At 42.6% G+C, this 13,328-nt stretch overlaps 1 protein-coding gene across 1 annotated transcript in view; it reads left to right on the top strand.

The window, feature by feature from the left end:
- syt17 (synaptotagmin XVII) overlaps positions 1-10,577 on the top strand; it is a 95,980-nt gene extending 85,403 nt beyond the window's left edge. Inside the window, exon 7 of the mRNA XM_043711004.1 lies at positions 9,047-10,577. Within this exon, the coding sequence (XP_043566939.1) occupies positions 9,047-9,243 (197 nt within the window). The 3' untranslated portion in view covers positions 9,244-10,577. The remainder of the gene's footprint in view (positions 1-9,046) is intronic.
- Positions 10,578-13,328: the final 2,751 nt, after the last annotated feature.

Genomic DNA, 13,328 nt, shown 5'->3' with positions numbered 1-13,328 from the left:
TTCTGATTCTGACCGTACAAGACCCAGAGTAAGGGTGTTCCTATTGCTCTTTGGTAGCGCCCCTGGTCTTGATGTAGGCAGCTTGCATCAAGGTCTCATCTAGTCTAAGGATGCATGTCCAAGGTTGGTTTGAAAATGTCTACAGTGATTGTAGCATCTAATGAGCACTACCACTGATCAATAGTGAGCTGTGTGTCTATATATTTCAGAACAGAAGGTGTCACATTGTCAACTCAGTTCTTGCTGGCGACAGTCTCGGATAGGGCATTGTCACTTTGCACCTGTGTCCTTGATACAGTGTGTCATAGATTCGTAATGACTTCGCAATTTAAAACAAGCTGTGATACATAGATAAAGTGGATAGCCAGAAACTTTTTTCCAGGACGCAGATGGCTATCCCGGGGTGCATAATGTTAAGGTAATTGGAGAAAGGTTTAGGGGAGATGTCAGAGGTAGGTTCTTTACACAGAAAGTAGTGGGTGTGTGGAATGCACTGCCAGCAGGGGTGTAGAAGAATATACATTACGGACATTTAAGCGACTCTTGGATAGGCACGTGGATGATAGTAAAATGAATGGTATGTTGCTTAAGTTGGATCTTAGTGTAGGATAAAAGGTCAGCACAACATTGAGAGCCAAAGGGCCTGTACAGTACTGTTCTATATTCACCTCCAGTGTTTGCTTCAGAGCTAATAGTGCGTATGACATCATCCATCTGACATTTGGTGAAAACCTCACTGATGTACATGCTCAGTATCTGTGTTATGAATGGCATCTCAGTTTCAATGATAATTTCCCTTTGAAATGTGCACAGAATTTCTTCTTTTAAGGAGCTTGAAGACTCATTTGCTTTTCCTTTGGACAAAATTGAAAATTTTCAAGAAAACCAACTTTCAAAATATGGAACAGAAATGTAATTTGTTCGTTATGATAAATGAGGATTCCTCAGGAAAGGCCACCTACTTCCCAGACCTTATATTTGATCCTCCTGATCACTGCTGAGAAGTTTAAATTCCTCACAACTCCCCAACCCTGTTCCTGCAGCTTTCAACTTAAGTCCTTGAGCCAGGGTGATGGGACCCAGTCTCCCCCACATCTCAGAGCCTGCTTTGACAATCACAGGTTTTTACAGTGTCTCTGGAGTTGGCTGGGCAGGAACTTCCAAAAGCCTGTGTGGAAGATCCCAGGATTCACAGTCCTAAGGAATGTGCCACCTGGAGATCTGGAGGATTCAATCATTGGGTTTCCATGTGTGACTATCCAGTACACGGCCATTTCTCGGGCATGTGTGAGTCTCGATTTCCCAGCGTGTGGTTGTGCAGCTCTCAGGGCCCATTGCCTGTGACTGAATGACAAAATTATCAATGGCAGAGCAGACTGTGATTATACTGGGCCCTGAATCTGCAGCATACTGTGGCTCCCTTGCTGACAGTGCAGGAGCTCAAAGTCTTCTTCCCCCACCACAAGTTCCTCGTAGTGGCCAGTTTTGACAGTATCGCACTGCAGCAGCTCCTCACCTTCTCTCTGCCTGAAGTGCTGAGGTGAGCAGATGTAGCTCGTGCAGATTGTGCAGACAAACTCTCAGGAAGGTTCTGAATGGGGGGGAGGGGAGCTTACAGCTAATGTTTAAGGTGCAAAATGGCCAATAATTCTTGTAATTACAGTTTTATTATCATTGTAATTACAATAATTATTACCATTAAATGATCCTGGCACAATACATTTCTTACTGTATTCCTGTGCCACAGTTACATGTGAAACCAATGAGGCAGTTTCCCAGTATTTCGTGTTGCAGTTTCATATATGTTATGTTTCCTGCTAATATATTTTTCTGTATTTTGGAGACTTTGAGTTAAATGAAAGATTGTGATATATTCCAGAAGAACGCATATGCTGCTTTGAAAGGTCAGTCTTGACTTATGAGAGTATCTGTAAATTATATTTGAAGTGTTCAGCCAATCTTTCAAATTGTTTGACACCTTGATCTGTTGGTGCTGAGCCCTGCTCCATTCTGACAGCTCCCGGCTTTATCATTTACAGAAGGTATTGATGCTGAGCATAAGCAAATATTACAAACAATTCAGAATCTCAAAATGTCAATGTATCCGAGGAACAGGTGAGCGGGACTTGGTCATATCATTGAAAGAAAGAAAATAGGAGCAGGAACAAAAACAGAAGTTGCTGAAAAAACTCAGCAAGTCTGGCAGCCTCAAAACCGGTTCTGAGGAAGCATCACCAGACCCGAAACGTTAACTGATTTCTCTTCCCAGATGCTGCCAGACCCACTGAGCTTTTCCAGCAACTTCTGTTTTTGTTTCTGATTTACAGCATCTGCAGTCCTTTTGGTTTTTATCTGAAAACAAGGTCTGATGTGTGGGGTTGGGTCTGGTACATGGGAGAGTTCAGGCCCTAAAATTGTTGAACTCAGTATTGAGTCCAGAGTCCCCAAACGGAAAATGAGGTACTGTTCTTCCAGCTAATGCTGAGCTTCTCTGGAGCACTGCAGCAAGCCTGAGACAGAGATGTTGGCCAGGGAACTGGGTGGATGGGGCAGGCAGCTGGAGGCTCAGTCTTTTTTTGCAGGCAGAACATAGAAGTTGTGTGAAGCAGTCACCCAGTCTACGCTTTGTTTTGCCAATGTAAAGGAGACCACATTATGAGCAGCGAATGCAATAGACTAAATTGTGAGAAGTGTAGGTAAAGTGCACAATAGGCAAAACATTTTCCTTGTGGAGCCAGCTCAGTTTTGATCTGTTTGGTGTCCCTGACTGACCAAGTATATGTTTTAAATATTTGATTTGACTGAGTTTAAACTAAATTAAAACATTTAGCATTTCTAAAATAAATGAGTTGTATTTATGATGCAACGTTGCAATGATAAAATCCATTTGATCAAATCATTCTGTATTTTTCAGATCATTTTTAAGGGGGAGAGGATATGTTTGTATGAGAGAATTTTACAAACCCATTGTTGCAAAGAAGTATTGATGTCCAATGTCCAGGTTCCTCAACTGGATGTTTCAAGAGTGTGAGTGGACTGATCAATGTGAGCAAGCTGTTCCACAGTAAGAGGAACACCTCACAGACCAGTTTAATACATTGTGAGTAAGTCCTCTGACAAAAGGAAACAGTTCCTTTGTTTTAGAATTCCATAAATTTATTTTCCTTATATCTGCTGCTGACATGTCTGAGAGGCATTACGTTCTGAAAGAGTTCCTGTTGTGGAGTCAAGCTACCATTCAGTTTAATAATGTTCCCAATACAAGCATTTTTTCCCTCTAAAGATCACCACTCATCCTTGTCACCATTCCATACTAAACATCATAGGCTCCAGCCCACCTCACTTATTCCAGCAGTTCCCTGGTTGCGACAGAAGCAATGATTGGGAACTCATTTTATCCGAAATTGTTGCCAAGAACCAAATTCCTGCCTTTCCTTTGTCATGGTGTTGCCACATTCAAGACTATTGGCAAGGTTCATATTTCAATACAATACCTTATAAAGGGTGTTTCCTTTTGTGAGGTAATTAAGCATTTAGAATAGTTTTCGGATAAGGGGTGGCAGATTTAAAAGTGAGATGGGGAGAATTGACTTCTCTCAATGGGTTGTGAGTCTGTGGAACTCACTCCCCCAGAGTGTGGGGAATGCTCGGTCATTGAGTTAAGGGGTCAGTAGACAACGTTTTAGTTAGTGATGGGTTGAAGATTATGGATAGTGAGCAGGAAAGTGCAGTTGAGACCAAGATGAGATTTAAAATTTAGATAAATGCGCGATGCTGCATTTTGGGAAAGCAGGACTTATACACTTCATGGTAAGGTCCGAGGGAATGTTGCTGAATAAAGAGACCTTGGAGTGCAAGTTCATAGCTCCTTGAAAGTGAAGTCGCAGGTAGATAGGATTGTGAAAAAGGCATTTGGTATGCTTTCCTTTATTGGTCAGAATATTGAGTACAGGAGTTGGGAGGTCATGTTGCTGCTGTACAGGACATTGGTTAGGCCACTGTTGGAATATTGTGTGCAATTCTGGTCTCCTTCCTATCGGAAAGACGTTGTGAAACTTGAAAGGGTTCAGAAAAGATTTGCAAGGATGTTGCCAGGGTTGGAGGATTTGAGCTGTAGGGAGAGGCTGAACAGGCTGGGGCTGTTTTCTCTGGAGTGTAGGAGGCTGAGGTGACCTTATACAGGTTTAGAAAGTCATGAGGGGCATGGATAGGATAAATAAACATAGTTTCTTCCCTGGGGTGGGGGAGTCCATAACTAGAGGGCGTAGGTTTAAGGTGAGAGGGGAAAGACATAAAAGACACCTAAGGAGCAGCTTTTTCACACAGGATGGTATGTGTATGGAATGAGCTGCCAGAGGAAGTGATGGAGGCTGGTACAATTGCAACATTTAAAAGGTATCTGGATGGGAATATGAATAGGAAGGGTTTGGAGAGATATGGGCCGGGTGCTGGCAGGTGGGACTAGATTGGGTTGGGATATCTAGATGGGTTGGACCGAAGGGTCTGTTTCCGTGCTGTACATCTCTATGACTCTATGTCTGTAAATGGCGGAGCAGGGTGGAGGGGCTGAATGGCCTACTGCTTCTAGTTCTTATGTAAATCTTATCAGACAAACCAAAACCAACACACCATCTAGGAGCTTATCACTTGACAGAATTATGAAATTCAGAGGGATCTTATTTCAAAATAACAAGCCAGTTATTTCTGAAGGCACAATCAAAATAACCAGATTTGTATCAGATTAAAACGATTATATGACCTTGTGTAATAATAGTTGGATCTTTCCTATTTTTAAATGGGACTTCTTTTTCTTTTAGTATTGAGTTGACAAAATCTCTTCAGCCCATGAGATTTGCTGAACTGACAGATGAAAGTGAATCACAATCAATTTAAACTTCAGAAAGCTACCAGCCTACACTGAAGAGTTTTGTCAGTGCTTGTGATGAACTGACCCTGGATTCATTGTTCCATCCAGTTGGAGTTTTGTTCCTGTCGTCCGATCTTTGCCGATGAGACTGAGAGAAAGTGAGCAGCACGGTGGCACAGTGGTTAGCACTGCAGCCTCACAGCCCCAGAGACCGGGGTTCAATTCCCGCCTCAGGCGACTGACTGTGTGGTGTTTGCACATTCTCCCCGTGTCTGCGTGGGTTTCCTCCGGGTGCTCTGGTTTCCTCCCACAGTCCAAAATGTACAGGTTAGGTGAATTGGCCATGCTAAATTGCCCGCAGTGTTAGGTGCAAGGGTAACTGTAGGGGAATGGGTCTGGGTGGGTGCGCTTTGGGGGTCGGTGTGGACTTGTTGGGCCGAAGGGCCTGTTTCCACACTGTAAGTAATCTAATTTATATAGAGACTGCAGATGCTGGAGATCAGAGCTGAAAAATGTGTTGCTGGAAAAGCACAACAGGTCAGGCAGCATCCAAGGAGCAGGAATCCTGAAGAAGGGCTTATGCCCGAAACATCGATTCCCCTGCTCCTTGGATGCTGCCTGACCTGCTGCGCTTTTCCAGCAACACATTTTTCAGCTCTGATGAGACTGAGAGCTGATTACATATAATCTTGGTAAATTATGAGCAAAGCAAAATAATATCTCAACTACTCAAACAGCTGGGCGATTATTTGACAGTAAAGTTTGAGAGATCCACAATGGGAGATCCCTGAGATGCTAAAGGAAATTGAGGACAATGTGAAACAGGATTTTCATTCACTACCAGCCTGGCGTTCACCTCCAGCGAGTGACGTAAAAATGATTTGAGGCTCCAGCATTAACCCAAGTGACTTCCCGTTCTTAGATTTATGCTTGACTTCTGAATGAGCTGGGATCGGATTGGTTCATTCTGGTGAACAGCGGCCAACTCCAGTGTATCCCAGAATTCATTCCACCAATGGGTCCTCCCTGCTGATGCACGAAGTTATTACTGACCACACTCAACCACACTCAAATCAAATTGCCCCCAAATCTCTCAGTCTGTTATCTGCATGTCAGTTATGTTTGTTTAATTGAGGAGGGGGGGTGCAGAGAGTGTGGAAGGTGATAACAGGTAGAAAGATATATTGATCAGGTCCAAGCAGTGGGCCATGGAAGGGCTCTCTACAGCTGAGACTGTTCTGCGGTGATGCCAATGCCTGCGTGTCCTTGGACATGGAGTGGGCAGAATATACTGACATGCTTGAGAGCTTTGTATGGTGGGTACCATAGGGGCTGGAGTGCAATACCTCCCATTTCAGTTAAATATTGCATTTATTTTCAACATTTAGTCTTTGTTACAGTCAGGGAACAATGCCCTGGTGTTACAGTCAGACAACTGACACAGAATAGTTATCTCACTGCTCATTCTATAGACCTGTGTTTCCCACAGAACAATTATCCTTCAGAAGGAAACTCAATGTTTATCAATGATCTTGGAATAAATTGAAAACACGGAAATACAAAATAAATAGAACAGAAAATGAATATGTTTCTCTCGGGCGATGACTGAGCTATGATTGCACAGTCTGAATAGAGTGATGGCAATAACACTTCCCTGCACTAGCTTTATTTCCCTGATCTCATACTTTCGGTTCCATTTTCATTTCAGCCCCATGTTTCTGTCCGAGAGTTTGAATGGAGATTTTATAGAGGCTGCATTTCATAGTGTAACCTGTTGAGGGCAGCAGAGGTTTTATTGCTGTTCTTGTTCCATTTATCTCCAACAGGAGCTTGAAAGATTTAAGACATTTACCAAACATCTCATTTAGCGCCTTCTGTTTGGTTTGGAACTTGTTCATTAATTTGTATTTGGGACTTAATTGAATATCAATGCAATAATGTTACAGTTTCCTTATTTGAGATGGATTCTCTGCATCAGCTGGGAGGACAGGTGAGTGTCCGTGAAGCAGCCAATAGCACAAGCATCAAGACCATAATCATCTGAAACAACTCCACTGGATAGCCGAGTTTCCAACTGCCAAAGCAAATCTTCTTCACCCAACTCAAGGACAAATGAGAGCAGGACAACAAAAGAATTTCAAAGACTCGCTGAAGTCTTCCATCAAGAAATGCAGCATCATTTCCAGTGTTTGGGAGATCCTCGTTCAGAAGAAACCACCTGGGGGGACCCTCCTGAATGAAGTGAAATAATTCTTAAACAACATGCTCTGGCAAGAGGAAGTACGGAAAAGGAACTGGAGAAAGGAATGTCAATGATCTCGGGGCCAAGGACCAATTCCACTTCCCGGAAACACCTGCCAAGTGTGTGGTGGGAGATGTGGCTCCAGGATCGGGCTCATCAGATACACAAGGACCCACAGGTCCCAGGACCAGTGACACAGAATCTCCTGGGTGGACAATCAGACACGTTAGGGAGTGATTGCTGACAGTGTTCCAGGATGGAATCCTGCAAGTCAATTAATTTGGGAATTAATTGATTAATGTTTTTAATTGGATAGTGTGTTTATGTAAATTAGATCATAAAGTGTAAAAGTAGGGAAGTCTTGCTGCAACTGTACAAGGCGTTAGTGAAACCACACCTGGAGTATTGTACATAGTTTTGGTTCCCTTACTTGAGGGAGGGATGTAGTTGTATTGGAGACAGTTCAGAGAAAGCTCACTTGCTTAATTCCAGAGGTGAGAGGTTTGTCTTCTGAAGAGAGAGATTGAGCACTTCAGGCCGATGTTGTCTGGAGTTTAGAAGAATGAGAGGGGGTGTCTGTTTGAGATATATCAGGAGCTAAAGGGGATTGACATGGTAGATGTAAAGAGGCTGTTTCCCCTTGTGAAGCAATCTAGAATCTGCCACCCGTCATCCTAAAACAGCATTGAGGAGAAACTGTTTCTCTCAAAGGGTTGTGAATCTGTGGAATTCCCTCCCCCAGAGTGCGGTGGATGCTGGGACATTGAATAAAGTTGAGGAGATAGATTTTTAATCATTAATGGGCTAAAGGGTTATGAGGAGCAGGCAGGTTATGGAGTTGAGGCTGACATGAGATAGCCATGATGGTATTAAGTGGTGGAACAGGTTTGAGGGGCTGAATGGCCTCATCCTGCTCCAAGTTCCTATGTTCTGAGAACTAAATCTAGAATGATTCTATTTTGTGGACATTGAATTTTGCACAATAACCAAAGGGTTTCATTGTAACAACAGTCAGAGGTAAGTGCAGCTGAAGTTTGTTGTGGTTGCTGTCCCATTAAGACTGGAAATAATTTGTACCTTCAGCAGTGCCACCTGGGATACTCATCAGACTGACCAGGAAAACTGCAGAGCCTTCTAACTGGAAGAACTCCAGGATCAATGTGATTTATAGGAGCATTTTTACTAATGACATTAAGTGACAGTTAACTATTATAACAAGATGGAATTGACCTGACTGAACATTAATGGCAAATTGTACAATCAATATTGACATTGTTTGCCAAACAAGAAAATTCATTCTCTGGGTCTTCTGTGGTTGTGTCAATTGGAGCAAAAGTGGCAGGGGAGACTGTGGGGGTGGGGGGGGGGGGTCATCTGCTGTCACAAGCTACTGATTGTATGAGTTACAGAATCATGGACGTCTACAGCACAGATCAAGGCCCTTCAGCCTACTGAGTCTGTGCTGGTCAAAAGCAGTCACTTTGTCATGATTGGGACAGCCAGCTGGACTCTGTTGAATGTGAGTTCCCTGATTGGGGCTGTTAATCTGATCGAATCAGGAAGCTCTGGCTGATATATAAGAAGGCAGAGGTCAGAGATGTTGACATTCTGGTAACTGTCTCTGAATGAGGCTGTACTAAAGTCAAGGACTGTTCATGTGTAAATAAAGGGTTACTTGGTGACAGATACTGGCCTCTGTGGAGATATTTAACTATTCTGTTCCCATTTTCCAGTTGGTCCATAGCCTTTGCATCACAAGTTTCCATCTAAATCCTTCTTCAATGTGAGGAGGGTTTCTACCTCTCCCACCCACACAGGCAGCGAGTCCCAGATTCCCCACCACCCTCTGGGTGAAAACATTTTTCTTCATACTGATGTGATCTTGTGTTGTTTTGTGTATTAAGATATGCCGTATTAATTGTCCCTTTCCTTTTCAGTGTATGGTCACAACATGAAAAGCAGCAATGATTTTGTTGGCCGGATTGTCATTGGTCAGTACTCCACGGGAGGCCCTGAGTCCACTCACTGGCGCCGCCTGCTGAATGTTCACCGAACCTCGTCTGCTCAGTGGCACAGCCTGCGTTCCCGGTCTGAGTGTGACCGCGTCTCCTTAGCATCACTGGAGGTGACATGATGCCATCCCATGTGCCACGGTTGCCAAAGCTGAACCGTGCTGGTGTTGGCACCGTCTGGCAGCATCAGCTCCTGTATCTTGACAGAGGGAATCACTCCCCTGTTTTTGTCTTTGACCGTGTTGTATTTGAAACAAAACTCTGCAGCACCAAACCAATGTATTAGTGAGTTATCTTTGGAGCACTATTAAATTATTAATTTAGAGACATATTATGCTGTTACATGTCACAAATACTGAATATATCTGATTGAAGATGAATTTGGCTGTCCGTTATAAACTTAAAAAGATCATGTGAACTTTCTTGGTGTAAGTCATTCAGTAGCTTAAATTTGAATGTTATTGATGGGATTTGTGTTTGTGGAAGCCATCAATATTTGAAGGATTGTTGTTATTATCTGGGTAAGACGGTAATATCTCTAGTGCTGTATATCATTCCACCATGCTTCTAGATAATTAAAGCCTGCAATTGGGAATTATCATATATTAGATAGTTATTTGAGCACAACATTCCTGTAATGGTGAATCAGGATCCATAGAGCTGTTCTGTAAGTTGTGCAGAGCTGTGAGGACATTTGGGTAGAATGGTATATCGATGCAATACTTTATCCAGGTTTGTCTTGTGTGATTGGTCGACAGTATTTGAGTCTTTAGCTAGAATGATGTATGGCTTTAATTCTAATTATCCAGTCAGAACGTTGCCAGTAACAGCTATTGCCATCTGTGTTTTAATAGATGCTTATTCACAATTTTAGAGCATATTGTTTTGGATCAAAATATCTATTCCAAATAAAGCAAATGTGGAGATGTATTGCATTTATTTTGTTATGCATTGCTGCTGGTTCAGAACTAATTGTACCCACTACAAGGCGAGTGAGAGTATCGCAGTAATGGGAAGGTACAGGTACAGGGTCAGGATATTACTGAGGAATATCTCAGGAATATCGCAGGAATACCTCAGGAATTGACTGACAGGTTTAGACAGTACATTTGGATCGGCTCAGGCTTGGAGGGCCGAAGGACCTGTTCCTGGGCTGTAAATTTTCTTTGTTCTTTGTTGTTTAATAAAAAGCTTTCTTCAGGTGTGGGTATGGTACATGTAATATCATGTTGAATGTAAGTATAACGTACTTGATGTAATGGGCTGCAAGCAAATATTCATTGCAATTAAACTTTCTGTTGATAATATATTCTTTTGAAATTAGTGAAGGAATACTTCAAACATATTTGTTAACAAAGACTCGGGTATTAGGTAATAAAATAAATACTTTTAAAATCTAACTTTAATGTAGGGAACTATTTATACATGTACAAATCCAAAAGTGTTGAGCCATAGGAGTTTCCTGCTGAAATGCAATAAAGTTAGCCGTCTCTAAAAGAGAGCCTATCTGTATTTGTGTGCTATAAAGCGGCTGGAATAATCCATCAATTATAAATTAAATAATAATTAGACAAAGGAATCTTTAATTTAAAATTAACAACACATTTTAAGATATGAAGTCATTGAACTGTTATCATTGACTTCAAATGAAGTTGGCAAAGTTTTGGTGTTATTAATTTCTCAAGTGAGACCAATTCAAAGAGGTAAGTGATTTATTTTACCCCCTCAGCACAGCTGAGAGTGGGAAGATGGGAAACTGAAATTGCCCGTGGAGTCACTCGGAGCTGAGCTGGTGACCAGCAGCATTGCCCTTGGGAAATGGGGGCATGAGTTCCAGCCGGGAGCCTGAGCAGGAAGTGTCCTTCTCGCCTAGTCTGCAGGTACAAACATGGTTAACCACACAATTCTCCTGTTAACACCTTTCCTCCGACCGGGGGCCTGCACCAAACTGGTTACAATCTTCTCAGTTCAATTATAGAGAGAGAATCGCCTGCAGTGACCTCTCTTTGTGCTCTGACACCTCCCTCATGAGTCTACTCTTTCCCAGGCTCATTCCTTACCAGCATCTCTTCAGCTACATCACCTGAAAGCAGTAGGTGGTGACGATGGCAATTCGCAGCTGAGTGTCAAAGAGAAAAAACTTTTCTCTCACATCAACATTATTTACATTCATGAACATGAAATAAAGATTAAAATCAAAGAGATGGCAATGAGCCACTAGGCTTCCTCAATTTGGCTGCAGGTTGTAAATGGTTTGTGCATTAAATAGGTCCGACATGTCAATCTTACATTGAGCCACAGTAAGCTATGGACAGGAATAATTATCCAAAGGACTATTTTAGTTTCTGAAATTGGGATCATTTCTGCAGTACCAATACACAGCTTCCTGAAAAGGGGCAATACGGGGTTTGTTTTGACCATCTGCACAACATTGAATGCTAGTTATTGAAAAGTCATCCCCAATCCTGGCAACTTCATCTCAATCCATTCCACAAGCTGACATCACCTGTACCCAGCCTGGCAGAGCACACTGTCAGATTTCTGGGGGGAGTGGGGTTGCAGCGATACAATATGCAGCTATCGGTTTTACTGGATTTGTTAGGAAGACAAAAGTGATGAAGATTTTCATAAGAACTGCTTTAAAGTTTGAGTATTGCAGAATTTTTAAAATCCCTGAATATTGCAAACTGCTGCTTTGCAACACTGTGGAGCCAGGGACACAATCCCAGAGTATAGGGTATAGAGTGTAGACCATTTCATGATTTGGAGATGCCGGTGTTGGACTGGGGTGGACAAAGTTAAAAATCACACGACACCAGGTTATAGTCCAACAGGTTTAATTGGAAGCACTAGCTTTCGGAGCGACGCTCCTTCATCAGATGGTAATGGTAGCACTACCACCTGATGAAGGAGCATCGCTCCGAAAGCTAGTGCTTCCAATTGAACCTGTTGGACTATAACCTGGGGGTGTTGTGTGATTTTTAACTTTTTAGACCATTTCAGACTGAGATCAGGAAACATTTCATCACTCAGACAGTGGTCAGCCTGTGGAGTTCTGTACCACAGAAGGTCATGGGGCCTGAGTTATCGTATACATTCAAGATGGAGACTGATATATTCTGGATGTTAAAGGCACCAAGAGACACTGAGAGAACGCAGGAATGTGATGTTGAGATCAAGAATCGGCTAATGCTCACATTAAATGGCAGAGCAGAATGGAGGGGCTGAATGGCCTATTCTTGTTCCTAGTTTCTATGTTTCAAAGAACGCAGATTAAAAACCCACTGCTGCAGTCTGCTGTCCTCTCCCAGTCGGGGTATTTGCTGATCTCTCTATAGGTTACAGGATGGTGAATGTCCACGCCAGTCCATAAGCAACTCTCCTCCCCAAAAGCTAAATGGTGGGAATGAGGAGAAAGAGGGAGAAACAGCCGCCTCAAAATTATTTTATTCCAGTTGGAATAACAGACAGAATTGCTCTTTAAATAACAGACATATTTGATTTTGAGGCTTGTTTTCTGGCTGTGACTGATATTGCTATGGTCACACTTGCTGTCTATTTCTCCTTGCCTCAGAAAGATTCCTGGGCACACAGTCTGTCTGTTATCGCCATGGTTTCAGGGAAGGAATTCCAGGATTTCTATCCAGTGCCGTTGCAGGAAAGGTAACATTCATGGAAATGAGAAGCTGGAGGACCGCACAAGGTCTTCAAGGTGATGTTATTTGCAGAATGTTGCTGCCCCTTGACCTGGGAGGTAGAGGTTATGGGTGAAGGGAGTGTTTCCGAATCAAATGTTGAAAGGAATAAATTGCGCTGTAGCTGATGGTTTTTCCAATGAAGTAGGTGAGGGAGGATCTGGATCATGGGTTTGAATTGCATGAGTCGCAATCCAGGTTAGCTTTACAGAGATGGTTAATTTTGTGGAGAATACCTTGCTGGTTTGTGTAATAGACTGTATTGAGGGGGCTCAGAGATCACCATTAATCAAAGCTAGGTGCAGAATTGTCAAAATCGAAGTGTGGGAGGATATTCCCGGAAATACATCCAGGGAAGTGATTTGGGTGGAAGTGAGAAATAAGAAAGGGATGATCACCTTATTGGGATTGTATTATAGACCCCCTAATAGTCAGAGGGAAATTAAGAAACAAACTTGTAAGGAGATCTCAGCTATCTGTAAGAATAATAGGGTGGTTATGGTAGGGGATTT

The sequence above is a fragment of the Chiloscyllium plagiosum genome, chromosome 21 (assembly GCF_004010195.1).
Source record: "Chiloscyllium plagiosum isolate BGI_BamShark_2017 chromosome 21, ASM401019v2, whole genome shotgun sequence".
In the NCBI taxonomy this organism is placed as follows: Eukaryota; Metazoa; Chordata; class Chondrichthyes; order Orectolobiformes; family Hemiscylliidae; genus Chiloscyllium; species Chiloscyllium plagiosum.
The sequence above is the reverse complement of the archived record's forward strand: the minus strand, read 5'-3'. Positions and strand labels throughout refer to the sequence as shown.